Below are 26,710 nucleotides of genomic sequence, written 5' to 3'. Positions count from 1 at the left end.
TGCTCACTATAAGCTCTTTATTAACAAGTTGACTTAAAAAGGAAAGAGAGAGAGAGAGAAAGGTGTAAAAATACTTTTCTTGGAGGCCCCAGGAAGGGAAGGCACAGTCAGAACTCCTTTGCTGGGTCAGGCAACCCAGCTGGGGGTGGCGGAGAGGGTGGAGGCTCAGGCCTCAGGCAGGGAATGTGCAAACCCCGAGGCCCCGCAGGCAGTGATGAGTTGAGGGCTTCCTGGAGGAAGCCCCGAGCACCACGTCCCCTGCGTTGGGCAGACACGCGGCAGCCACGTTGAGAGCCGGAGTCTGCTCGCAGCTTACATACACAGAGCGGAAGGAGGGGGCCTCTGGGAACGTCCCAGAGCTGGAGCACACAGCTTTGAGAAGTCTCTGGAAGCCAGAGGGCAAGGGAAGACCCCGGAGGCTGCTGTTGCCCCCCGCCCCTGGAGCCTCAGGAGCCCAGGCCGTCCTGCCGGCGCTGGAGGACCTCGATGACGCTGCTGATGCCGTCCTCGGGCACCTGCGGGCCGGCGGGCACAGGGAGGCTTCAGGGCCGCCCCGCCCCCGCTCCCCGCCCCCTTCCCCCAGGGCCCCGCCCCCTTCCCCAGGGCCCCGCCCCAGCCAGCCGGCTCACCAAGGCATGGTCAAAGTTGAAGGTGCTGATGTAGTAGGCGGAGATGTCGGCCGCAGCCAGGGGGCCGGCGATCTGGGCCACGATCCCACACTCATCTGAGGGTCGAGGAAGGGCTGTGTGGGTCACCCCGGTCCCCCCCTCGCAACCCCCCCAGGCGCCAGCCCTTCCGCCACCCCCAACACAAGGCGCGGCCCCTCACCGAAGCCCAGGGGCTGTCCGCCAATGCGCACCATCCTCCACAGCTCGCCCGAGGAGCTGGTCAGCAGCAGGTCACTGGGGAACCTGGGGCGGTAGGAGGGCGGTGGGCGGGGGCATGCGGGTCCCTCCTTGCCTCTGCTGTGAGCCCCAGGAGGAGGTCAGCCGGCTGACCTCAGCGTTGGACGCTCTAGCTGCCCCCTCCCTGGGGCTGGCCGGGGGCCTGTGTGCCACCTGGGGTCAGGGGTCACTTACTTTTTCTGCGTCTCAGCATCCATGACGATGGAGATGTAGCCTTCGATGAGGGAGAAGGCAAAGAAGGTGATGGAACTGGATCCGGGACCGCCAGAGGCTGCCTCCCTAGGGGGGCTGCGGAGGAGGGGAGCCTCAGGTGCTCAGCCAGCTCCACCTCCCAGCCAGGCTCCATGCCCGCGAAGGGGCTGGCACAGGCGGCCCTGGGCAGACCCTCCTGGCCCCCTGCCCTCACCCCTCGTCTGAGGGCCCTGACCTGCTGGTATGGCTGGGGATGGGAGAGGATGACGAACCCTGAGTGTGACAAAGAGGATTTTACCCCAGGTCCAGAGGGCTTGACCAGGGCACAGCTCAGGGGGCCCTGCCCACGCCAGGGTGGGGAGGGGGCTCCAGCTGTGGCTTCGGGACCTTGCCTGGACCTCAGTGCTGGGCACAGGGGTGTCGCAGGCGGCCGGGAACCCCAGCCACCGAACAGGGCACAGAACTGCAGAACCCAGGGGTGGGCGGAAGGTGGTGGGAAGGAGCTTGGGAACAAGGTTGTGAGGACCAATGCCAACGAGGGCCCACCTATGCGTATAGAAGAGGACGTCGATGAGGGTGGTGGCGATGGCTGGCAGAGTCTCAGGGTCCAGCGTGAGGACGCAGAATCGGTTCTGTGGGCTCTGGATGGGGTGCACCGTGGGGCTGGGCCCTGCTGGGGAGGGTTGGTGGCGGAGGTCAAGGGGCGACTGTGGGCGAGCGCGCCCCCTGGTGGCCAGCCAGAGAGAGACAGCCTGGGCTGGGAGGAGGTCACGCAGCACCTGCAGGAAGCTACCTGGGTTCTCCCGGCCCCCTCTTGTGAGGAGGGGGGTGCATGTCAGCTGGTCTCCCCAAACCCACAGCCCAACCTGCACAAGGGAAGGGCCCCCGGTGGGAAGGGGAGCCCCCGCCGAGGCCCGGGTGTCAGAGGGCGGGTCTCACCATGCTGAGCACGGGGAAAGCCGTTACTGGAATCGTCCCTGGCAACCGGCACTGGCTCCCCGCCCACCTCTCGGTAAATGTCGAACTCCCGGGCCAGCGTGTGGATCACCACGGACAGGTCCTGCTCCCGCACCTGGGCCAGGAGAGGCACAACGCATGGGTCCCCAAGCACCCATGGGGCCCACCCTGCCCGCACGCCTCCTCCCCCCAACCCCCCAGCCAGCACCAGCGGGAAACTCACCAGGATGAAGTCTGTCTGGTAGGTGGACAGCATCAGCACCGACACGTGGTGCTCGGCCAGCGGTGCGATTACGGACCGGGCGATCTTGGTGACCCCGGCAGCCTGCACGGCCGCGCCACTGGGGGATGGCACGTTCAGCACCAGCCAGGTGGCCTCGGCCACTTGCAGGAACTCGGATGGGGGCAGCTCTGTGGGGCAGGGGGCACAGGCCTGGTCAGGGCCTACAGGGCTGGCCCCTGCCCTGTTTCCCTGTCTGAGCCTTATGGGGAGCTCTACCAAGGTCAGGTCAGGTCTGGAGACTGGAGCTGTCTTCCTCCCCCAAGTTCTGCTCCTGAGACCTGCATGTCTGCAAGGACTGAGAGGTGCTTCAGGTGTTGGCCTGTCAGGGATTGAAACTTCCCAGTTAGGATCGAAGCTCCGAATTCAGACAGAGCTGGGTTCCAATCCCAGCCTCACCATCTACTTTCTGTTGACCTGGGGCAAATGATTTGACTTCTCTGAGCCTCAGTTTCCTCTTCTGTAAAATGGGGTGACGGTATGGACCTCAAGACGAGTGTTCCTTGGGCAAACAGAGGCCTCATACCGTGTGGCACCACCAGGGGGAGCCAGCAGACCAAGTTGGCTAGGGGATGCCCTTTCCTGAGCAGATCCAAACTTTCCTGCTGCACAAATAGGGAAACTAAGGCCTGAAGCAGAGCTATGCCTGCCAGTGAAGCCCCAGTGGTCTGGCCTGAGACTCCAAGCCTGTCAGCCTGGGCCAGGCTGGCAGGAGTAGGGAGGTAGATGTCCGCTCCAGGGATCAGGGACAGACCAGGCTGGAGTCCAGTCTGGAGCAGGGGCCACGGCCAGGGTGGCTGCTAATTGCCCAAGCACAGCTAGGAGGCCCGCCAGGACCCTGCCCTGGCTGGCTGCCTGCTCCTCCTGCATTCCTTCCCCAACACTCTCAGACTCCTGGAGCCGCCAGACCAGTTGGGGAGGGGGTGACACACACCAGAGATGAGGGAAGTCAGTCGGGGGGGATAACGGCAGGGGTGGGGTGGGGTGGGGAAACAGTCACAGTAAACCGATTCTTGCCCCAGAACTGTAATTGAGGCCCTGCTGGCCGGCCAGGGGCTGCTAACCGCCCTTCACACACAGCCCCGTTTATAAAGCCCTCGAGGGACCCTATTAGATCAGAGCCATAACTATTCCATTTTACATAAGAGGAAACAAACAGCTCAGAGAGGGGAAGTGACTTGCTTAAGGGCACACAGCCAGTGAAAAGTGGGAATGGATTCGAACCCAGATCCATCCGCCTTCCAGGCCCCCAGCTCTTGCGACCATGGATCCTAGCATTCGGTGAGAATCCCGCAAAGAGACGAGCGCGGTCTCCTCCCTTACGCCCCCTCCCCAGCCCAGCCCCCACCTTTGAAGCCCTCCTCGTCCACCATGAGCGTGTAATCCTCGGGGGTCTCCGTCAGGCTGAAGAACTTGCACCTGGTTGGGGGCGGGGGGCATCTTCAGCCTGGGTGGGGCGGAGGGGGCGGGTAGACCCGGCCGGGCGCCTCCCTGCCCCCTCAAGCCTGTTTTCGTCCCAGGACGGTGGGGTGTGTGCCCCACTTCCAGAACTCCGAACTGCTTTCCGCCTCCCCGACCTCCACGCCGGGACACGAGGAGAGGCTCACCCGCGGCTACAAACCCGGGCCGTCGAACCTTGAGCCCTCTAGACCAGCCCCTCTGACCCGACGGGAGGCAACTGGAAAAAGTTCCACGGAGCCGCCAGGAAAGAATGCCCCCACCTGACACCACTAGGGTTAAGCATTGACCATCCCGGGCTGTTTGCGCCTTAACCGGCCCTGGGAGGGGGCCTCACGGGGCCGGATAGGCGGCGGTCCCGAGGAGGTTAGGCCCAGGCCGGATGGCGGCCGGGGGCGGGGGAGGGAGGAAGGCAGGGAGGGCTCTCCCCGCCGGCTCCCGCTGGCCCCACGACGGCCCTAATCTCCCGACCCCGTCCCAGAGCGACAGTGCAGCCCACCCCCATCTGTGCCGCGGACCCGGGCGCGCACCGGCTTCGGCGGGGCAGGAAGAGCAGCTTGATGAGCGGGTGGGTGTAGAGCCAGAGACCTGGGCGGGCGAGGCTCAGCACCCGCACCCGGTGCTCTAGGATGTGCAGCTCCATCGCGGCCCGCGCGGACCCGACCCCGCTGCCCGCAGGACCCAGGCAGTGCTGGGGGCGGGTCGCTGGGGGCGGTGCCGGGGGGCTTAAAGGGGCCGCTGCGCGGCCGAGTGCACGCCGCCAGCTACGCCAACTCCCCGAAGGCCACGCCGTGCGGGCCGGGCGGCCAATCCGGGGTGGCCACGCCTCCTTCTAGCGCCGGAGCCTCACTCTGCTCGGTCCGGCCTGCCCTGCCCGCCCCTGCTGGCTCCGCCCCACCGGTTTGGGCTCGGGAATCGCCCGCTGACCCCACCCCCGTCGAGTCCTCCTGGGGGGGACCCGGCCGCGCCTCTCCGCCTCTCGGGGCTCCGCGCTTTCCGTAGGACGCTCGCTGCGCTGGGGTCCCGAGCCGGCGGAGACTGGGAGTCGTATCTGTCCTTGGGCCTTAGAATTAATTTCGCTGAGCCTTGGAGGCGCGCCTGGGACAGAACGCAGCCCCCAAACTCCTGGAGCGTGCGAGGGGCGGGGTCCGCTGCCGCAGCCCAGGCAGCCGTGCGGTTCTCGGCCCTGAGAGCGTCCTGGTGCCTTGCCCCTCCTTCCTCTCGTGGCTTAGCGTGGGGCAGGGCCACCAGAGCCGGCAGGGTGGTGGGGACAAAAGTCCCCCAGCGAGGGCTGCCCGGGACTAGTATTGACACACACCCTCCCTGCTTCGTGAGCCCTGTGAGTGGACTGACAAGGTGAAGCTTGACCTGGACTCAGTGGCCCCATGTTTCTCACGCAGCTTCCAGAGCAGAAGGGAGGGCCCCAGCCATTCTGTGAGCAGCATGTGGTGGGGAGGGAGCTGAAGGCCACCAGGCTGAACAGTTGTTTGGGCCAGAAATGCCCAAAGCTCAGCCTTTGGGGGAACAGGGCCATGCACCTGGGGCTCACTGGGTCCTCAGTTCTCCACCGAGACATAAGGCTGCAGTCATGAGCAGGACCGACGTGGCCTGAGCACATCTAAACTTCATGCTTCATGCCTGAGGAGGCCCCCAGCGCTGGCAGACGCCCCAGATCTGAGGCTGGTGAGTGCCAACGTGGGCTCGTTTCCACAGCAGGGCTGGGCTCCGCTCAGGCATCCTCAGGCCTGCAAAGACCCCGGCACGCACAGGCATGGGCCAGGGAGGCTGGCTCCACAGCAGGACAGAACGTGCTCCAGGGGCCCTTGCCTGGTCCTCAGGCCCCACCGCCAAGGCTCTGAACCAAACAGGTTAGAGCAGGACTCGGGTTTGATGGACCCAGCAGGTCTGAGCAGGCCTCCCGCCCGCTCAGCAGTCTTTATGGTAGGCGGATGGAAGTGGGGCGGCACCTGCCCTCCCTAGACCCTCCGGCTCGGTGGGTCCCCACGGAACACTGCAGCCACCGCATCCTGGCCAGGCCCTTGGAGGGCTGGGGGAGGGCAGTGTCCTCTGAGGCCTAGCCCTCGTCTCAGGGGCAGGTGGCATAGGAAGCCACGGGGGGAGTGGCGGGAGGTGAGAAGTAGGTGGTTTGCCCTGAAAGGTTCATGTGACCCTTGACCTCCTCAGCCTCAGTATCCCCGGTTCTGCGTTCTACCAGAACAGGACGTCCCAGGCCAAGGCTGCAGCCCTTCGATGCCTAAACGCTCCCAGGGAGGCTCTGCTCCTCCCTCCCTCTCCCCCCGCGCCCCCACCCCGGCCTGGCCCAGCCTGGTGGCCTGCCAGGAACAGCCACTATTGTTTGACTGGAAAAGCTGCTTCCTCAGCAGAAGGGGGGCCTCTCCCGGGACACCCTGTTTTCACCCTTGCTGGTCACCACACTGCCTGCCTGGGTCCTCAATGCGGAGTCAGGTCACCCTAGTTGGGAGAGGCAGCGAGGGGCTCTGGGCCCCAATCTGGATCGGCTTCACCTCTCCCACTCAGCTCCTCTGCTTCCTCCTCTGTAAAATGGGGATAGGGATGAAGCCCACCCAGTCGTCAGACAGCCAGCCCAGCCTGGCACGTGCTCAGCTCGGTAAGCGGCCAGTGGGCGCCTCATATCACAGAGTCAGACTCCGCCCTGTGCCCCTCTAACTTGGATGGAGGCCTGGGCTGAGCATGGGAGGGCAGTTCTTCATAATCACCCACCCTTGGCACCAGCACCCGGCCCAGAACGAGTACCTTACTGGGGTCCGAAGTGGCACCCAGGCCAGCCCCTGGAGGACTGTGGAAGGACTTGCGGAGCCCCTCCCCCTGTGACGTGCAGGGTCAAGGCTTGGGGAGCAGGCCCTGCTCTGCCTGGGCCCTGGTGACCCTCACCCATGGCAGGCGGTGGCCGTGGGGCAAGGGGGATGAAGTAGGGGAAACGGGGGCTGGGATGGGGGCCTCTGTAGGGTGTGGAGGAGATGCTGAGCCCTAGGGGTGGCACCCCCTTCCCAGTCCCAAGCTGCACACCAGCTCTCTACACAAGCCTGTTTATTTCTGTACAAAACCATGTTTCTATTTTACACAAAGAACCTCCCCCCCCCCCCCCCCGCCCCACCTCACATCCATGCCCTAGCCCTGGGGGGATGCTCCCCAGGAGGGGCTGAGTGAGGCCCCACCCGTTGGCCCGCACTTCTGCCTGCCCCAGCTGGGCCGGCCGAGCTCCGCTCTGGAGAAAATAAATAAGGAGACTCAAGCAGAATCTGTGCTGGGCCAGCCAGACTCCCTGCCACCCGGGGCCAGGCAGCAGGCCCTCGGGGGGCGGGCGGGCCCTGGAGTGTAAGTCAGTCGGTGAACCGTGTGGTGTGTGGAGACCCCAGCTCAGGGGCCTGAGCTGCCAGGGTTACAAGTAGGTGTCCTCACTCTCCTGGGATGTCAGGCTCTCCTGGGAGCGGTGGTGGGCTGAGTCCTGGGGAGCCGAGCCCTGGGGGTCCTGGGGGGCCAGGTCCTTCGGGGGCACATCCTGTGGAGGAGATGCATCTCCCGCGGCGGCCACTGCTTTGGCTTGACTTGGGGCAGGGGGCCGGTCCTGCTGCCCACTCTCCTTCCCCGGCTTCCGTGGCTCCTTCTGCACCTGCTTGGATGTCTTGGACTTGCCTTTGGAACCAGAGAGGGGGGCGTCTGGGGGCAGGCGGATGGACGGTGAGGGCTGCAGGCTGGGCCGCGGGCCCGGCTCTGCCTCCAGGATGGCCTTGGCGCCGTGCAGCCTGGGCGGGGACGGGCACTGCAGCTCCCCCCGCGTCTCCTGCCAGCGCCGCAGCTGGATTAGGTGCTCGCGCTCGATCTGGCGCTCCGTCACGGGCAGCTCCACCACCTGTGGGGCGGCGACAGGCGGGGGCCGTCAGGAAGAGCCATCCCCTTCCGCCTCCCGGCCCAGGTCAGGCGGGCTGACCACAGGATGGTGGTCACAAGCCCCAGAGTGAGTGCCAGGTGAGGAGGCCCTTGAGGCCCCCCGTCTCAGAGAAGAAAGCCATGAGTCCTCCCGCCTACCTGTGTATCACCTCACTACAGACCCCCAGAGACAAAGATCCACAAAAGAGAAAAACAGGAAAATAAAGCCAAGGCTGTGATGGGGGGTGGGCCGCACCTACTCTCATTCCCTCTAGGTGGATCTGGGCCTCTCTGTGCCCCCTCTCCTCATTCAGACAGAAGGACGAGGTCTGTCCACACTGTCCTGGGCTGCTAAGCACAAGGCCGCAGGCCCCCACCAGGGCCCTCAGGCTCGCCCTCCCTCCGGGGGTGAGGGGGTAGGGGTGGCCATACCTCCTGCACCAGGAAGGCCTCCTGCGTGACCTTGGGGCTGAGGCTCCGCAGGAGGAGGGGCAGGGGTGGCTGTCAGTCCCCCTTCCCTCTGGGGGTGAGGGGCAAGGGTGACCATCAGTCCCCCCATCTCCGGGGTGAGGGGCAGGGGTGGCCATACCTCCTGCACCAGGAAGGCCTCCTGCATGACCTTGGGGCTGAGGCTCCGCAGTCGCTCAATGGTCTCGTACTGGCCTTGGCAGCCTTTGACCTTCTCGGGGGAGCCCAGCGCGTGCTTCAGCAGCACCAGGCCCACCCGGAAGATGATCTTGACTCCTGTCAGGGAGCGGGCGGTGAGTGCCGGCGGTGGGGGCTGCTCTGGGGAGCCTCTTTGCAAACAGAGGCCCCCATGAGCTGGGCTGGCGGCAGGGCTGCTGTCCCGGGCCCACCCGGTACCTTCGCAGAAGAACATGTCCCAGACGCGCAGCACGGAGCTCCAGGGCAAGGTACGCGAGAAGGCGCACATGAACCACTCGGTCATGTAGAGCAGCGGGTCGATCTTCTGCTGGCTGAGGTGCTTGTGGGCCACAGGAGACACCTTCTGCAGCAGCGAGAAAAGAATCTCCCCGTCCAGCTGGATGGCCTCCTGGGGGGACAGGGAACCACTGGGCCGTGACCGAGGGCCCGCGGCAGCCACCCCTGGCTCCTCAGGCGGCTCAGGCTGCAGGGTGCCAAGCTCCTGCTGGGTGCTGGGGGTGATGACAAGCAGACCAGACACAGCTGGTCCCCCCGCCAAGCGTGTTGTGCAGAGAGACAGACAGACACGAACCACAGGAGCATCGGGAGCCGAGGGAGTGGAGGGAGGGAGGGGGCTAAGGTGCCCAGGGCAGGGCAGGAACAAGACCCTGGGGGGCGTGTGCCGGAGGCCCCCGTCAGGTCAGGGATCGCTCCGATGGGCTGAAAGCTGAGGGGAAAGAAAGGTTATCAGAGGAAAGAAGGGGCGGAGGATTAAGCCTATTCGAAGGCCAAGGCAGGAGGACTGTGGTGCCCTGGAGGAACAGGGAGGCAGAGGTGGAGAGAGGGTGGAAGTGGGAGGCCGGAGCCCAGGAGCCCTGACCCTGGCAGCTTGCGGACTCCAGCCTCAGGCAACAGGAGGCCGAGAAGGACTTCCACAGGCAATGGGATGGCTGAGTTGAGGCCTGGAGAGGCCACAAAGGTGTCAGGTCTGGGGGCGGGTCTCAGGCCAGGGCCATGCTGCAAGCACTCACCAGCTTCTCACTGTAGTAGCCAGGCAGGTACTTCTCACAGATCTGCACCAGGCACCAGAAGGCTTGCTGTGGGCAAGAGAGACGTGATGCCTGGCTGCTGGGTGTTCCTCGCCCGCCCGCCCACCCGCCTGCCCGCCCGCGGCCTGGGGGTACCTCGGCAGGCATGTGCATGAGCAGCACGGCAGCGATGGGCGCCTGGGCCTGGCAGTAGCCCTCCTCGGGTCGGTACAGCGTGTAGGCCTTCAGCACCCGGAACAGGTCCTGCTGGCTGCAGAGAGGCGAGTGGGGAAGGGCTGACGGATGGGACTCGCCACCCACAGGCCTTACCTGCGCCCCACTGGGCCAGACCTGACTCAGAGGCTGCATTTCCCTGCAGACTGTGGTCACGCAGGGTCAGTCTCCCACTGTAGCCCCTGCACCCTCCTTTGACAGGTGAGGGCGGAGGCTCAAAGAGAAAGTGGGGAGCAGGGCCGGGGCAGGGCGCGTGGCCCCCGGCTTGGCAGCTGTGGCCCCCAGACAGGCCAGCCCCGTCCCAGGACTGCCTCGGTCCCGGCCCGGCCGCCACGCCTCTCCTCTCCTGCACGCCTTGTGCCCACCCAGCTCTCTCCAGCCTCTTTCTGCCCACTCAATCTGTGCATCTTCCTGTTTCGAGAGGAAGGCCAGGCCAGGCAAGCCTAGCACTCTGGGAAGTACAGGATGAAGCTGCCCCAGAACTAAGAGGACCCATCAGACTCAAACCAAAGAGGGAACTAACAGAGTAGTCAGGACCCTCCAGCTTCTGGGACCCCCAACATGCCCCCAAATTTATTTTACCTCCTCTCTCTGAGGGAAAGGGACAGCCCACAAGGCCCAGCCTGCTCACCCGTGGCCCCCCCGGGACACAAACATCTCGTGGAAAGGGAACTGTCGGTGCAGGTCACGCTCAATCACATCCAGCCACTTGGGGTCCCCAGGGGACATGTCCAGCTCCTGGAAGCAAGGTCAAGAGCGTCTCTTAGGAGTTAGGGATGGCTGGGAGGATATCACTGTCCCAGGTTGTGGAGGAGGCCCATCAACAGGGACAATGTCCACCCAATCCCATCCTGACTGGGCCTCCCCGAGGACAAGTCAGGAAGCTTGGGCGGGGCAGAGATGAGCGGAGCAGAGTCCTGGAAACCCTGAGGGGCTACCTAGGCTTCAGGAGGAAGACCCACGTGGGTAAGAGTGCCTGACATAGCTGTGGCTTGAGATAATCTCCAGGCACTTCATTCAGGACTCAAACACCTTGTTACCCCCTGAAGATGGAAGGCAACTTGGAAGCAATGACTCCTACCTGGGAGCACCACCCTGAGCACCACTTGAGATGGCACATGTGGGCCTCGCCGACTGTTCGCCTCAGCCCCCCAAAGACAGGTCCTATCATTACACTGTTCACAGGTGAGGAACTGAGGGTCAAAGACAAGCCACTTGCCTGATGCCTTGTGGCTAGAAAAATGGTGCAGCTGGGTCTGGAAGCCAGGCTGACTCAGAGCCGTCAGCCCGACTCCTGTGCTACCCACCTCCATGTACAAGCAGTGCCACCTAGTCAGGAAGTGGGCGTGGGCGTGTGTGTGTGCGTGTGTGTGCTGCACTGAGTAATGCCACGACGTCTGTCAAACCGGCAGCCTCAGAGCCATCTCTGGGTGCTGGAGTTTCAGCAGATTTTTACTCTTTTCTTTGAACTTCCGTGAACACTTCTGCATGAGTTCCATTTATGTAAACAAAGCTACTACACAAAGAAAGATCCTTTCTCGTCACTTGAAATGTCCTCTATCTTACTTGCTTGTTGGTTACACGGGTATGTATTGTTTGTCCAGACTCTCTGAACTGTGTGCTTAAGATCTGTGCACTTTACTTTATGTAAGTTCATACCTCAGCTTTCAAAAAAGAAAGAAACAACTCAGTGGAAAGGATGCCTGGAGGGCTGAGTGGGGAAGCAGACAGAGCCCTCGCTGTCTACGTGTTGGGCAGTGCAAGGAGGGCCCCAGGAGGAAGGCTGGGTCCTCAGCAAACACATCAGTGGGTGTAGGCGCAGGCCCCTGCCCGGCAGGTGACTTCATACAAGTCCCTTTCCCTCTGTGCCCCCTCAGTGGGGGTGTCCCAGGATTGAAATGAGGACCCTAGGGTGTCGGCTAACTTGACACAAGAGGGTGAACACTGAGACAAAAAACTGATGGAGTGTTGGAGGCTGGAGGGTGAGGGAGGGGCCCGGGGTCTGGACAGCGGGCCCTGGAGCAGGTGCCCATCTAAAGACACACACACGCAACCTGTGTGTGTGCAACCCCCCTCGATGGGGGCCGCTAGTATCCTAGGCACCCTGCAGGTCAGGATGCTGTCCTGATCCTAGACACGGTCTTGAGTACAGTGCAGGTCTGCTTTTGTCAGGAAGGAAAGGAGGGTCCCACAAGTTCTCCTGAAGGTTCCACTGAGGTGCAGACCTGGGAACCCAAGGCTCCTAGAACATGCTCACTGGGTTCCTCAGCAGCTCACGGCACTCAGCCACAGAGGGTCACCACCCTTCAGAAAGGGAAAGGTGCAGCTGAAGGGCCTGCAGGGAGAAAGGGTGCCGAGAGTCCAAGGCAGGTAGGGGCCGCTGGGGGCAATGCAACTACCGCAGCCCCCCATGGAGCCTGCCGGAGAAGAAAACCAGGGAAGAAAAAGACTAGAAGGTCCTGTCCTGCCTGAGGAAGGAGGAAGAAGTGGCCAGCGCAGAGGAGGAGACGCTGCCGGGGTGTGGAGCCTGTGCTGACAGCAGAGGCTGGGGTCCACGCGGGCCTCCGGGGGCAGGATCGCTGCCCCACAGCCCCCCACGGCACCCCTGCCTCTGGGCTCTTGTGCCCCGGCAGCCGGAGGCAGCTTCTCTCCCCGTCCACTTCTTCCACCCCACAGACACGCAGAGTCCCTCCTGCTGTGCTCACAAACCACTGTTCTGGCCCCCAGGACTGCGCCGGGGCCCTGCCACTAAGCTTCAAAACATCATGAAGGGCTTTCTGGGCCAGTCTACCTCCTCCCATAAGCAACCTTCAGACCCCACAGAGGTGGCCGACCCTCTTGGGACGTACCACTCCCCAGACACACACAGCATAGACAGCTCTGCACTCCGCGGCTCCTCAGATGTGCTCATGTCTGCTAAGTGTGGAACCAGGAGGCTGACCAGCCCCCGCGCTCCCTCGGCTCTGAGTCTGTGCTCTGGCAGCCAAAGGTAACCTAGGGCCTTGGAGACTCTCCCACCCCACCCCTGAGCCTCCCACTCTGCCAGAAGGCAGCCCCCTGACATGGAAGTGATGTAGCCACAGGGAGGAAGACCGGAGCCAAGAGGCTGCCTGAGTGGGCATGATGTTGGTGCTCTGTGGGACAGCCGGATCCCTGATTCAGGCCTGCCCTCAGCCAGACACTCCACCAACCCCCGTCCCTGGGCCACTCTCCCCGCCTCCTGGTCTGCAGCAGCAACTCCAGGAACAGGTTTGGCGGGAGAGGGCTGTTCACTGAAGCATGACTTTTGTCAACAGGGAGCTGCTGACTGACAGCCCTCTCACTGCCTGTCATCAGTCCCAAGAGCCTGGGAGGTACCCGGAGGCCTGGGGCCAAGTCTGGCCAGTGAGCTGGGGCAACCCTGGGAAAGCCAACTGACTCCCCGAGTTCCCTAGAGGAGCAGGCTGGATGAGCAGCCCGGGCCAGGGGTGCCCCAAGAAGCCTCATGAATGGAGGGGTGTTCTTCACCTTGGCAATCTGGGGTGAGGAGCAGCGGGAGGGGAAGGCATGGCTGTCAGAGGGTACCCCGTCTGACCCCTGACTGGCTTCTAAACTCTAAGGACACTGGTTTGGCTCTGCCACCCCCGGAACAGACAAGCCCATAAGCAACATGGGTGAACCATGTCTAGCTGGCTTGGATGAGGCAGGAGAAAGAGTAGAGAATGGGAAGTCAAAAGGTGTTAGGGTCCTGTGACCCTGCTGGGAAGCCCCCAAAGGCCCAGAGCTCAGGCCCCAGGTGGTCAGGGAAGTGCTCTGAGTGTCCCTCCAAATAACCAAGAGCTGAGAGGTAGCCCACCAAGTCCAAGAGAGCAAACCTGGGCGGCTGTCAAGAGAAACAGCTGGAACTGGGGGCTGCCAATTTGTCCACCCCACTGAGGCCCGCTCAGAGCTGGCGCCTCAGATGAGCGGAGCCCCCGGAGTCACAGACTGACCAGGCCTGACAGTTGGCTCTGGAGGAGAGAGGTCCCCTAGGCACAGAGGATCACCGCCCCCAGAAGATGTCCAGAGACGAGGAAGGGAGGGCAGGGGAGGGAAGGGCAACTCACGTCGAACTTTCCAGGGTTCTGCTGCAGCTTCACCTTGCCTCCTGACAGGTACTGCCAAGCACGGCCCCGCAGAGAAGGTGGGATGCCCTTCTGGCACCGCAGTCGGATCTGGAAGTCAAAGGGAGGCCGTGCCTGTGCATCCAGCCAGGCTGCCCGCTGCCCCCGCCCCAGCCCCCAAGAGGCTGGTGCTCATCAGTCCTTCAGTGAGCACGGGGGCAAGAGCGGAACAGGGGGAAAAGAGGACTTCACCCCTGTTGCTCCAACGCTGCACTGGGTCGGCTGCCACCAGGTGATGGCAGCGGCCCCATGTTCCCTGGTCCAGTGACAACGCAGGGATTCTTGACATCCACAAGGGACTATGAATCCCCATCTCCATTTTCTGAATCCAAATGGAACCAGACAAGTTAGAGAAGCCCCTGGGATGTCACCAGGAAGGGATCTGCACGATGTGGAACATGGCTCAGCCGCAGGGAACGCAGCTCACAAGATGACTCAGAATGTGCCCAGAGACGTGTCCTGGGTGCTTTCATGGGAGTGTTTAAGCAGCCGTGTGGCAGGACACATCCAGCCTAGAGAGGAAAGATCTCAGCAGAATTCAGGAAGAAGACGGGAGCCAATCAGAATGGCTTCCCCTTTGTTTGGTCAAGAATCCCCCTCTTCTGCTCTCCTTGACCCCGAGCTCGCACAATTTCCAGACCGGGGTGGAGACAGCTGGTCTGGGTATGAGTCCTGATCCCAGGCTAAACCGGCGCCGGCCTTCCCCATCACGGGCTGGGAGAGGGGAGGAAGTGCCTGGGGAGCTCACGACCCAGAGCTAGTGCTCAATGCATACGCTTGTACTCTTCAACAGAAAAAAGTCTTCCACTGCCAAAACCCGGCTTGAGAAAGCATCATGTGTTTCACAGATGGAGAAACTGAGGCACAGAGTGGGGATAATATTAAGGTCATTCCATCAGGGACCATGCCAACTCCCAGCCACACTGCACAGGCTGGAGGACCGAGCCCTGGGTGCTCCTCAGGCCTCTCCAAGTCCCATGGGGAGATGAGCTTCTTCTAGGCTTCAGGGCAGAGTGAGGCTCGAAGGCAGGTGCCCTGATCATCCTCCTTGACCTCAGGCCAAGGGTCAAGGAGATTGAGGGCAAAGGCAGAGGCACCATTCCCCTGGAAAGAGGGTGGGGGACTGTCCAGTGACACTGCCCTGGGCCCCTGTACCGAGCAGCCTGGCCTGGGGTGGAGATGGGGCTCAGGGCAGTGGGAAGTGGGCGGTGCTTGGGTGATGGGTTTGAATCCAGCACTGACCTCAGCCCATCACCTCTCATCAACTGTAAGATCAAACTGGTAACAACTAGGATTCTATCAGAAGTGGTGCAAAGGGTCGGTGTTAACAAATGATGGCTTCCTCTCTGCCCCTCCAATCCCAGGAGGACACCTGACTCAGAGGCCCTGGACCCCGGGCTCACTCCTAAGTCCCCTCATCTGGAAACCCCCTCAGAGAGTCCCCTTGGAGGCTGAGAAGGGAGCACAGGAGGCCCGGGCTTCCTGATGACCAGCGCAAACAAGAGAAAACTTTCCAAGGGTCAGAGGGAGTCAAGAACCAGGAAGGAGACAGGCAGGCAGGCTGAGGGCAGTGCGGGAAGAGCAGAATGGCTGGTCAGAGGAGCCAAGTTGCACTTCTGGAACTGCCTGCAAAGCGGGGAGAGGAAGGGAGCAGAAGGGACCCGCCTGACTCCACGGACAGTTTCCCGCTGCTGTGGGACTGGGGTCTCCTGAAGGAAGCCGCGTGGTCTGGATGGGCTTTGGCGAAGGGGTGCACATGACCTAGAACTATAGGCCCTTCAGGCTCCCCAGGGACAAGCTCAGCTGAGCCGGCCCCCACATATCATTGCAGCCCCACCACCCTCAGCCTGCTCAGGACCGAGGAGAGTCCAGGAATACCTTCAGTCCACTAAGCTCTCAGAGCGGCCCGGCCTCACCCAGGCCCGAGGTGGGGGAGGTGGGGATGGAGAGCTGGGAATACAACCAGCTTCCTTGGTGGCTCAGTGGTAAAGAATCTGCCTGTAATACAGGAGATTCGGGTTCGATCCCTAGGTCAGGAAGATCTCCTGGAGGAGGAAATGGCAACCACTCCAGTATTCTTGCCTGGGAAATCCCATGGAGAAAGGAGCCTGGCGGGATACAGTCCATGGGGTCGCAAAGAGTCAGACGTTGACTGAGCGACTAACCTTCCTCCTCTGATCTCTGGCAGCCTCCTCAGCTCAGGGTGCTGGAGATGATAACCTCTTAGGGAAAGGCAGAGGTGGGGAAGAGCAAGGGTAAAGCCAGAGAGTGCTCAGCAAACAGAAAGCACAGGAATTGCCATTATCTGAGGTAAGGCCTTGGGAAAGGAGAGTTCTGATGACAACTGAGAGAAGCCACACCCAGCTGCTGAGCTCAAGGAGGGCAGGGCAAACTTCAAGCAGAGCCCGACAGGGGAAGACAGCATTCCAACCAGCGCCCTGTCTCTCTGCAGGGCCTGACCGGGTCCCGGGGACTCAGCATCAGTGTGGCGGGTCTGGATCCATTTCTGGTGCAGGTGTCGTCCTTCTGGTGCCACCACCTCCCGACCCAGCTGGCGCGGCAAGGCAGTGAGAGCTCCGGGGCCAGAGCGGCAGGAGACAAGCGGTACACTAGGGTCCCTGGGGAGGGTGGAGTGCAGCCTCCTCTGGTGGCCCCGGCTGGGCGGGTAGCCCTGGTCTCTAACCGCAGTGCCAGGGAAGCAAAGAGGAAGAGGAAGTGATGCTGGCTGCTCTGCGGAGAGGAGCTCCCCACGGCTCCCCTCTGGAATCCCCATCTGCAAGGAGGCGGGGGTAAGAATGCCACAGCCATCTCCCTGCCAGCCACGAGTCACCTCCGCAGGCGGTGAGAGGAGCTGAAGCTCAGGATAAAGGCCCGAGGGCTGAGGAAGCAGGAAAACAGACCCCAGAGTCAGGCAGGAAGCAGCTGGGTAACAACTGCCTTAAAAAAGTGTTTTTTTAAGTGAAATTTTTTCTAATAAGCAAAAAATGATAGCCCCAAAGTCCACACAGAACAGTAAGAAAGAGCCCCAGTCTGGGTGCACCTCTCCTCCCACGGGCACAGGGCTTTACAGGAGGAGCCTTGCAACAAGACACTCATTCCCACTTGAGCAGGGAAACTGAGGCTGGGGGAGTGAGGTGATCGCCCAAAGTCACTCCGATAGCCATGGGCATGGAGAGTGGGGGCTGTGTGGCTGAACCCAAGCCCAAGTGTGACCTTTAGCCCTCGGTTTCTGCTAGGCCCTGCAGCGGCTGTGCCAGCTTGGCCCAGACCAGCATGTCAGCTGACGATGCAGGCCAGGGGGGTCCCCCGGCTGTGGGACTGTGGACAGGCCTCCTCTCAGCCAGGGAGTAAGCAGACCCTGCTAAGGTGAACAACAGGATCAACACATGTGTGGTGGACAAGGATGCGCCTACAGTGTGGCAGAGCTGGCGCCTAAATACAGCCCACCAGAAAAGAACCACTGGTATTTTCATTTTTATGAGACCATTAAACTGTGAAGTCACTTTTCCTTCTTTTTGCTTTGGCTAGGGGACAAAAGGGAACTCATCGAATTAATCTAGAGGGTAAAGAAGGCCCCTTATTATGGTGCGAAGTGTGCAGGCACTGAAGTGAGACTCCTGGGTTCAAACTTTGACTCTGCCATCAGTCATACCTGATACCACCGCCACCAGCCTCACTGGGGTGCTGTAAGGATGACCCGGCTAAGTGCCCAGCACGCTGCGTCAACACACATTAGCCACTATTAGTACATCAAGTCCTCCCCTGGCTGGTAGGCAGTAGTAAAGACTTGCCCGCGAGCACTGGAGGAAAGCTGCCTGAAGGGCCTTCAGCTGAGAGCAGCTTTGAAGTGTGACTGGAGGAAAGAACTCCGCATGAGTCTGGTGTTATCCGGGAAGACCAGCTTCTGTCCCCCTTTCCAAGCCGGTGGGGGGACAGCGGGCGGCCGGAGACCCTCCTGCTCCTCCGTGCTGATGCAGCCCCTGCCTCTTCAGCCCCATGCCTCCCCCACTGCAACTCCCAGCCCCAGGCCTAAGGCCAGGCCCCTCACCTTTTTGTGCTTCTTGGCCATCCACTTGTCCCAGTTGTTGAGCATGTCCAGCCACTTGGACTCCCTCTGCCTCAGAACCTCCAGGGGGACTTCCTCCAGCCTGTGGAACAGAGGGCAGGGCCCGTCAGAGGTGCCAAGAGAGCAAAGGCCCTGGCTGAGGCCACAGGTACCAGCCTGGCCAGTCCCCGTCCCTCCCCCTGCCCCTCATCCCGCTGTTCCCTTCGGGGCTAACTCGCGAACCTTCTAACACAGAGCCAAGGGAACACAACGCCCTCCCCAGAAGGCACAGGCTGGACAGACACTAGGTTCAAGCACTCACTCCCCTGTGTGTCAAGGGGCCAGGGGCCCCAGTGCCTGCACCTGTGCCCCAAAGCACAGCATTCGCACCCTGGATCTGTGCCGATAAACAAGCCTCTCCAGAGAACCGGCATACACGGTACGGAGCTGGACGAAAAACTAGTCAAACAAGTACAGGGATAACATGCTCACCTCTGCACTCTAACAAAACTAGTTACTCATGGTTTCCCCAATTACACCCTGGCCCTGTTCCCCTCTCAGCCTTTGCTCATGCCAGTCCCTTTGCAGGAACACTCCAAGTTGTCTCTGCCTATCCAAATTCAAAATATACTTCAAAGCCCCATCAGACACCACTCAGATTTGCACATTTACTCACGGAGCAGCTGTCACAGCTATGCAGAGAGAGCTCTAGGGCTAGGGCGTCTGGGTAGACTGTGGGGAACAGTCCTGTGACTAGAACAAGTCCCAGCCCTCATGGCACTGACATTCCACAGGCTCTGAACGCCCATGAGAGCTGGTGGGGAAACATCTCAGCTTGGAGACCCACCCTGGGCAGCCCTGAAGCAGCTGCGGCAGGCTGGGCGACACCCCTGGCTTAGAGGGTGCTTCGAGTGAGTGGGCTCCTTCCAAGGAGGGAGTCCCTGGAAGTTCCTGAGTTCACATAACCATGCGGCAAAGAGAAGATGACTAGCATTTGAAGACTGCGTACTCTACATGTCCTTCCTTGTGTTCAGCCTACAGAGCAATACTGGTAAGAAAACAATGAAAATACCGTGTATGTGTCCTTCTCTACACACGTACACACTCTCAGAATTACTTTTAAAGTAGTAGATTATGGATCTCTTGCGTTTCTTCCTTGTGCCTCCCCCCACCCCTTTCCCTGTGAGAAAAGCACTGGCCTCACCAGAGGTGAGACATCCAGGAAGGGCATTCTGCTCAGAGTCAAGCAGCAAGTCAGTGGAGAAACCCAGACTCGAATCCAAGTCAGTCATAGCCAAGGGCCTGCACTCAGCACTGCCTGACTTCCCGGAACGCAGCGCGGGGTGGAGGCTCTCAGGAACAGGACACAGTGGGGCCAGGGTTTGGCCCAGGCCTTGAGCCTCTGATTCTCTTTCTACAGGAAGGAAATGCACTGCTAGAACTTTTACTGGTTGGACGAGCAGTGGGAGGGGCCCTGGCAGAGCAGAGCTCCCAGACACAAACAGGCAGGTCCTCTTCTTTTTTATCTGGAGAACTGCAGGGGCCTGAGAGCAGCCCTAGAGCTGATTAGCCGAGGAGAGATGACGGCCCCTCCACACAGGCCACCGACCCACCCTCTCACCACCTGGAAGCAGAACCAAGGCACAAGGACTGGCTCCTTCCTATCCCTCCCCTCAGGAGAAAAGCAGAGACCACACCTTTAGATCAGGTAATTTACAAACAAATGTATGCATATCTCCAGGCAGCCCCCAAACACCCAGGGAGCCCAAACCAAAGGCCCAGCATCACAGGCCAGGTCACCTCCCATCACTACAAAGCACTCAGTCACAGAAGTCAGGGGATGAGCCTTCTAGTTATCTAAAACTAAAGGAGGTGTTCCACAGAACACTAAAGGAAGTTCTGGCAGCTATGGATGTGGATAACATCTAATCCAATCGTCCCATTGAGCAGAAGAGAAAATGGAGGCTCATAAGAGGGCAAGGCTTTTGCCTGAGATTACCAGTTTCCAGAGAATTCCCAGCTGATTAAATACATATCCATGTGACACCCTGACCCTCTAGTCTATCTCTGCTGATAAGATCTGACAGCAGGGCCTCAGAGATACCCAGTCTCCCAACTACAAATACACAGGGGAACACGTTCAAGCTCAGTGTTCTTTTAAATGATGCCAGATAACAGCTTTTGCAGTTTCAAAGACCCAGCATCAAACCTCAAACCGGAATTTCAAACGGGTACAAAACAAACGACCATATTTCCTGGATTCTAAGGCACTACTGATTTTAAACTACACCATTGATTTGGTAAGGTCGTCTCAGAAACAAACAAAAAATCCACTACTACTTTAAATGTATATGTCCATTGAAAGATCTATTTTTATTTTCAAAACCTTAAATTGGGAAATTTTGGAGGAAAGATGGTCATTTGAGTGGCCTCTCCTCCAATAGCAAAGGAGTTTAACCACCTGCTGTACCTGGCACTCAGCACTTGACATTCCAACTATAGGTGAACTTCTTGTCACATACAGAATGTGTTCCTGAATGGCTGGACACTATCCATTTTCTTTAAAAATCAGAAGGTTCACAAACTCTCCAGTCTGGTGGGTCAGGATCTCAGAGGGCATCTGACCAGACTGCTGTCTGATACAGAAACTCCTTCTGCAATAGCCCCTTGCCCTCTCTGAGCCTGTCTGCTATACAACTGGATGGCCTGCCTTGTGAACTGACCCTCCAAAGATGCCCAGAAAGGAGCCGTGACGTGGACTTGGGTCTGGGCATCTCTGCAAATGACATGACGGTGTGGAGGCCCTGAGGTGGCTTCCTCCTAACAGTGGGGGGAGAGTGTGTGCCAGTTGCCAGTGACAGGGAGGCTGACCAAATGACCAACTTAAGAGGCCAAACGGCCCATGGGGATGCTTCCGGTCTGAGAGTTTCACTCACTCTTGCAGAAAACTCCTCTGTCCTTAAGGTGGCCTGAAGGAGTCTCCGCAACCAAAAGAGTCTAATGAGGACGGTGTCTAGTGGAACTCCTCAGGGCTGGGCCTTCGTCATCTCCAGGTGAAGCTGAAGCCATACTGTTAAGTTTTCTGGTACCTTCTGTCTATTGCAACACCCCCTTCCAAGGCTGCACAAGTCTCAGCCAAATCAGCCTCATACTAGGCAAACGTAATTATCCCTCGTCACCCACCCAGCCCTACCTGGAATGCCTCTTCTCCCCTCTCCAAGTCACAGCAACACTTTAGGGGCCCAACATAATAAAAATGACAACTTCAACAATAACAGCAGCAACCGTAGTTACCATTTTAAAATCATTTACTACCTTACCAACATCTTTCAAAATACATATATATTACATAAAATACATATATATATATAATTTCATATACCTTTCATAATAACCCACTGCAACGTTATCTCCACTTTCCAGAAGCAGAGCCCTAGACTTAGGAAAGGTAAGGGCCTTCTCGAGGCCATGCTGCTGGTTAGTCTCAGTCATGTCTGACTCTTTCGTGACCCCATGACTGCAGCCCACCGAGCTCCTCTGTCCATGGGGTTTCCCAGGCAAGGATACTGAGTGGGTTGCCATTTCCTTCTTCAGGGGATCTTCCTGACCCAGGGATTGAACCTTCTGCTTGGCAGGCAGGTTCTTTACCGCTGAGCCACCAGGGAAGCCCCTAAGGCCATGCAGCTGCATTCAAACCTAGGCTTGCCTCAGTCCACAGTGCATGCTCTGAACCCCAAGGTCACTCCCTAAGCCTCCACACGGCGGCTGTGCCTGCCCAGATGTTGTTAGCTGTCTTCCAACCTGAAGACGTTTATCTCGACTACTTACAACACCATCTCTCCAAGTTTTTAAACTGAAACTCACAGTAAGAAATACATTTTGTACTGAGACTATACACATACACAGGTAACCAAAATACATTTTATGAAACAATTTACTCCTACATGTACTAAAGCACCTGATATTTTCAGTTCAATTTTTGTATTATTCCATCCTACTTCCTACTTCTTTTTCTTTTAATACTGGTCACAATCCCCTAAAATCAATTTCAGCACTAAATCACACATCAATCACCAATTGATTTCAGCACTAAATCACCAATGAATCAAGATGTGATGTGAAATGAGCAGTTCATTACAACTTGGTCATGTTGCTCAGCCCTGTCACTCCCTAACTGGACTGGGTCTTGAACTATGTAACTCCCACTGTGTACCTTACGGATACCAACAGATGCCTGCCTGGTTTTCTCCATGACATCATTACTTTCATCTATTGCCTTCAGGGCTACAAGCCACTGCTGCCTACAGCAATTGTATTTGTGCCCCTAGTAGCCCAGTGAGAGCCTCACAGATTAATTACTATTTCCACTGGACCCATGAGAAACCTGACCCAATCAGATAGATTGTATGACTTGGGCAAAGTCACAAAGCTATTAAGTGGCAAAACCAGAGCTTTCCTTTGCCACAGTGACTCCTGTGCTGCTTCTCCCGCCCCGGGAAGACTGGGAGGAAATCAGCCCGTTCTCCAGAGGCCACTGTGGGGCTCCATCTCTGGCCCTCAACCCCCTGGAGACAGTCTAAGCCTTCCTCCAGTGCTCTGACTGTCCCAGTGAGCAGCCTGCCCAAACCTAGGAGAGCTCAGTGAGGCCAATATGCTGGATGGGCAAAGCTCACAAGTACACCTTGACCACCACCTCCTGGGGAGGGAGGCACAGAGGGGACAGAAATGTGCAGCCAGAGAGTGACTGAGCCCAGATTCTGCTGGGCTCTCAGCTAAACTAAGCTTAGCTGTGCTGTGCCATGCCACGGCCCAAGGCAGCAATGACAGCCCACTGATGCCAGGCTCCCCAACCTTCTCCCCAAACCCAGAAGCTGAAGACTTCCAAGAGACGAGATGGACAAGACCAGCTCCCAAGGCTACCTGGCTACCGAGCTCTCTCTGCCTAGTCCTTCCAGTCATGCACTTTCCGCCCAAGCATGCCTCAGCCCCCCTGGTTGGCAGACTCAGCCAGGTGTGGTGCCTGTGCCCATGACCCCTTTATGCAAAGGTGTCAGATAAACCTGGTCCCAAGGAACCAATGTAACCCCCCTCCGCTAAGCCTCCCTCTCCAAACCAGCCCAAACAAAGAGAAACACAGCCCAAGCATAAGGTCCAAGGTCGAGACCTCGGGATGGATTCTCCTCATCTCAACCGTCAGGAAGGCCATGTGGAGTGTGGGAGACAGTAAAAAGAGTGGGGACCTTGAAGCCAACCAACCGAGGTTTCCATTCCAGCTCTTCCACCTGGGAGACAGACCTTGAAGTCTCAACTTCATCTTCAAGTGGGACCACACACATAAGGTCTAAATGAAGAATACATGTGTATAAGGACCCAGCCTGGTGGGTGGCCAGCTAATGGTAGCACTGAGGTGACCAGTATTTGCAGCTTGCCTAGCACCTTCACATCCCTCTTCTCATCTGACTGGTTTACACACACACAGAGCAGGGCAGGACTATCCCCATTTTACCCAGGAAGCAACTGAGACCCCAAGAGATTAAGTCGTTTACTCAGTGATACACAGACTGTAACTCTTGGCTTCTGACCCAGTTCTGCCACTCTGTGAGCTTCCAGCTCGCCACCTGTAACACGGGGGCAAGGCCACCCCTTTGGAGGGCAGCAGTAAAGACCACATGAAACAGGAAGAATGGACACACTTCCAGCACCCATTCTGCACCATTCTGCCCAGCACTACGCAGGCACACAATTCCCCAAGGAAGCACATGAAAACTCAAGTTTAGCAGAGCTGAGTAATCCATCCAAGGTCACACAGCCTGGAAGTAGAGATGCCACTGGGCACTGAGCCATCCAGTAAGCACTTGGTGGCCCACGTGTAGCAGGGCCTCAGTACCCGGTACGGTCCCCCCCTCTTCCTTTACCACCCAGGAGACAACCACTGCTCTCTGTGCCGAGACGGCAAGAGTGAGCAAGATGCAAGTGTGGGAAATCGGGAACTGGATGCACAATCACAGATCCAGGGACAACAAGGGTGGGGGAACTCCTCTCTCCCACCCAGAGCTGGAAAAAGGAGTGAGGCTAAACAAAAAGGCTGACCTACTTTGCACACTGAGTAACAAACTCTGGAGTTCATTAATCTAAGCGGTGGTGATGACTAAAAGTATAAACAGCCTTTATGCCAGCCCCATAATCATCCATGATAGGAAACGAGAAGGCAAGAGAGGGTGGGCTGGTGATCTACAAATGGCCGACGGTCAGGGCTGGGAGGCCTGTAAGGTTCTGGAGTGAGTCCCCAGACAGCGAGGGAGGCCTAGGGACCGAAGGGTAAGTGATCTGCCCGAGGTCGCGCTGTGAGTCAGTGTGGGGAAGGAGGATGGTCTGCAGCAGCCCGGTGCACCCTCCTGCGGCCTGGCAGCCCCTGCATGGAGGCAGGGCAGTACGCAGGCTCCCGGTCTAGGTGAAAGAGTCCCGCTTGCTTCAGTCTTCCCCAACACCCCGTGCAAGCTAGGTCTGGGCCTGCCTCCCTTTCCCACAAGGAATTCCCTGGCTTTGCTCCTTCCAGCCCTGGGTCAGCGCACAATAGTAAACAGGTTCTCTCCACCCATCTCTGGCCTCCGTGCCCTGGGCCTCTGCCCAACTCTCCACTCGGCACAGCCCCACCCCCCTTGATGTCAGAGGCAAGAAATAGTTCCTTTAAGCACCAGCCTTGCTGGCTCCAAAAAGCAAGGAATCCCCCTCCCCTGACTCCCACTCAGCTAGGGAAAGGCAAAGATCAGAGCAAAAACCCCCAGGGCAGCTCTCTCTGACCAATGCAGAAAGGTATGGAGACTATTCGGTCTTCCCTGGTGGCTCGGCGGTAAAGAATCCACCTGCCAGTGCAGGAGATGCGGGTTTCATCCCCGGGTTGGGAAGATCACCTGGAGAAGGAAATGGCAACCCACCCCAGTATTCCTGCCTGGGAAGTCCCATGCACAGAGGAGCCTGGCAGGCTACAGTCCATGGGGTCGCAAAGAGTCAGACACAACTGAGCAACTAAACAACAACAATGAAAATGGAGACTATTCTCAACTGGGGACATCTCTTCTCCAAGTCCCCACCCCTACCGGGCAGAGTATTACCTGAAACTCCCCACTGGCAACTGGGTCCTCAGCTCACAATATCACTGTGGGCACCATGACTCATACACAGCTCCCCTCACCCACCCTTACAAAACTGCTAGATTTGATTGATAGATCTTATCAATTTAGTCTTGACTCACTGTTTATCTCTGCCAAGACTCCTGCAAGGCTCCCTACTGCCCTCCTTGTTCAACAGAACTTCAGGCCCTGGCTCCCAGGCCTTCCTAGTCCCTCTGCACATCCCCCAGCCCTATTTCTAGATGGCCCTCTCTCTAAGCTGCCCACCCTCACCCCTACCCCGACTCTAATTCAGTCCCACTTGTTTCCCAAGGCCTCATTCAGACCAGCCTCTCATCTCTACAAAGTCCCTCCTAGCCATTGAAGGGACAGAACACAAACAGCACCTCATTACATTCCACACACATCTCTCCAGATGTGTTCCAGGCCCTGAATCTACAAAGTTGAATAAAATGTAGGTCCTGCCCTTGAGGAGGTCAATCTGGCAGAGGAGACAGATGGGGGAGTAAATAACTAGCCCACACAGAGGTGCTATCACAGAAGTGAGGAGGAGGGTGGAAGGTGCTAGGAGACTGCAAGAAGCCCCCAGGGTAGGGGTGCACGTGTTCAGGGAAAACCTTAAAGGGGAGCTGACTGTTGGGATGATCCTTGAAGGGTGACAGGAAGTGGCCAGGGTGAGAAAGGGGAAACAGCACATCAGGCAGAAGACCCAGGATGAGAAAGCACACGTTAATGGAAAAGAGCCTGGTGTGTTCGGGGAATGTGAGCAGTCCAGTGGAGCGAGTCTGGCTTCTCCACCTGACTGTCCCGTCTGCTCACTGAGGCGGCATTCCAAGAGAAGGTGTGCTCCTGGGGGGCAGGGACTCTGCCAACCACTCTCCCCAGTGTGTCCTGACACTAGAACAGAGCCTGGGGCCTCTGTTAGTCGCTCAGTCGTGTCCGGCTCTTTGCGACCCCAAGGACTGTAGCCCACCAGGCTCCTCTGTCCGTAGGATTCTCCAAGCAAGAAGACTGGAGTGGGTTGCCATGCCCTTCTCCAGGCCTGCTGCCTAGCTGGTGCTCAATAAATGTCTGATGACAGATTCGGTCGCTCTGTGACCTCGGGCACTCTAAGTTTCAGCTTTCTCCCCAGTGAGATGGGAATACTATCCTCTTCCGTGAAATCAGATGGGAAAAGCATGGGCACAGAAACTGCTTGATGAAGGGCGCTCCCTCCCTGGCCTGAGTCCAGCTACAGATCCTCCCTGAAGCCCAGCACAGGGCTGAGCCCAGATGTGTTTGATGATGGCCTTTTACAACGTTATAATTCTATATTCAATTAACATAATTGAATGTCTGTTATAACCCTTACCAGGCACTTGCTATGGACCAGACATGGTGCTCAGCACTTAGATTATTTCATTTAATCCTGACAACAAGCATATGAAATAGGTCCTCTAATTATCACCTCCACCCCACCCTTGGGCAGATGTAGAAATTCAGGTTTTTCAGCAAGCCAGTAACTAGGCACCATCCAAGGGGAGCAGAGGACAGCTCTGGGAGGTGTACTCAGGCCCTTCTTCTGCTTTGTCACTCAGCTCTGGCACTGGCTGCTATCCACTCGGCTGGGTGGGTGCAAGCCCTCTTCCCAGGGAGCTTGGAACTCCCTGAACACAGAGCCACATGCTGTGTGATGCTTGGCAAGTCACTTTACCACTCTGGGATCTGGGATCTACCTCTGTAAAATGGAGATTATGATGATAATAACCATATCTCACGGAGTTAAACACGGTGGTCTTGGCGAAA

The 26,710-nt window shown here is 58.6% G+C and overlaps 2 protein-coding genes across 5 annotated transcripts in view; both read right to left on the bottom strand.

Moving 5' to 3' along the window:
• Positions 1-4,588, bottom strand: CASTOR1 (cytosolic arginine sensor for mTORC1 subunit 1). Of its 3 annotated transcripts, none has more exons than XM_043901364.1 (9): positions 4,323-4,588; positions 3,683-3,753; positions 2,278-2,465; positions 2,037-2,169; positions 1,644-1,770; positions 1,080-1,193; positions 829-911; positions 630-724; positions 1-515 (listed from the first exon to the last, which is right to left on the bottom strand). In XM_043901364.1, the coding sequence occupies exons 1-9, from the start codon at positions 4,433-4,435 to the stop codon at positions 447-449; spliced, it is 993 nt and encodes a 330-aa protein (XP_043757299.1). In that variant the 5' UTR covers positions 4,436-4,588; the 3' UTR covers positions 1-446. The 3 variants fall into 3 exon arrangements, with proteins under 3 accessions (XP_043757299.1, XP_043757300.1, XP_043757301.1); XM_043901365.1 differs by having other exon boundaries at positions 1,644-1,767; positions 4,323-4,586; XM_043901366.1 differs by lacking the exon at positions 4,323-4,588 and adding an exon at positions 3,942-4,221.
• A 2,256-nt stretch (positions 4,589-6,844) lies between these two features.
• TBC1D10A (TBC1 domain family member 10A) overlaps positions 6,845-26,710 on the bottom strand; it is a 28,971-nt gene continuing 9,105 nt past the window's right edge. The window contains exons 2-9 of one of the 2 annotated variants that reach the window (XM_043901361.1): positions 17,799-17,898; positions 13,694-13,801; positions 10,240-10,346; positions 9,531-9,645; positions 9,378-9,443; positions 8,566-8,755; positions 8,291-8,445; positions 6,845-7,684 (exon numbers count right to left, since the gene is read on the bottom strand). In XM_043901361.1, the coding sequence (XP_043757296.1) occupies positions 7,214-7,684; positions 8,291-8,445; positions 8,566-8,755; positions 9,378-9,443; positions 9,531-9,645; positions 10,240-10,346; positions 13,694-13,801; positions 17,799-17,898 (1,312 nt within the window). In that variant the 3' untranslated portion in view covers positions 6,845-7,213. Of the gene's footprint in view, positions 7,685-8,290; positions 8,756-9,377; positions 9,444-9,530; positions 9,646-10,239; positions 10,347-13,693; positions 13,802-17,798; positions 17,899-26,710 lie in introns of both variants that reach the window. The other variant, XM_043901360.1, reaches the window with a different exon arrangement.

This window comes from Cervus elaphus, chromosome 5, assembly GCF_910594005.1.
Source record: "Cervus elaphus chromosome 5, mCerEla1.1, whole genome shotgun sequence".
In the NCBI taxonomy this organism is placed as follows: Eukaryota; Metazoa; Chordata; class Mammalia; order Artiodactyla; family Cervidae; genus Cervus; species Cervus elaphus.
The sequence above is the reverse complement of the archived record's forward strand: the minus strand, read 5'-3'. Positions and strand labels throughout refer to the sequence as shown.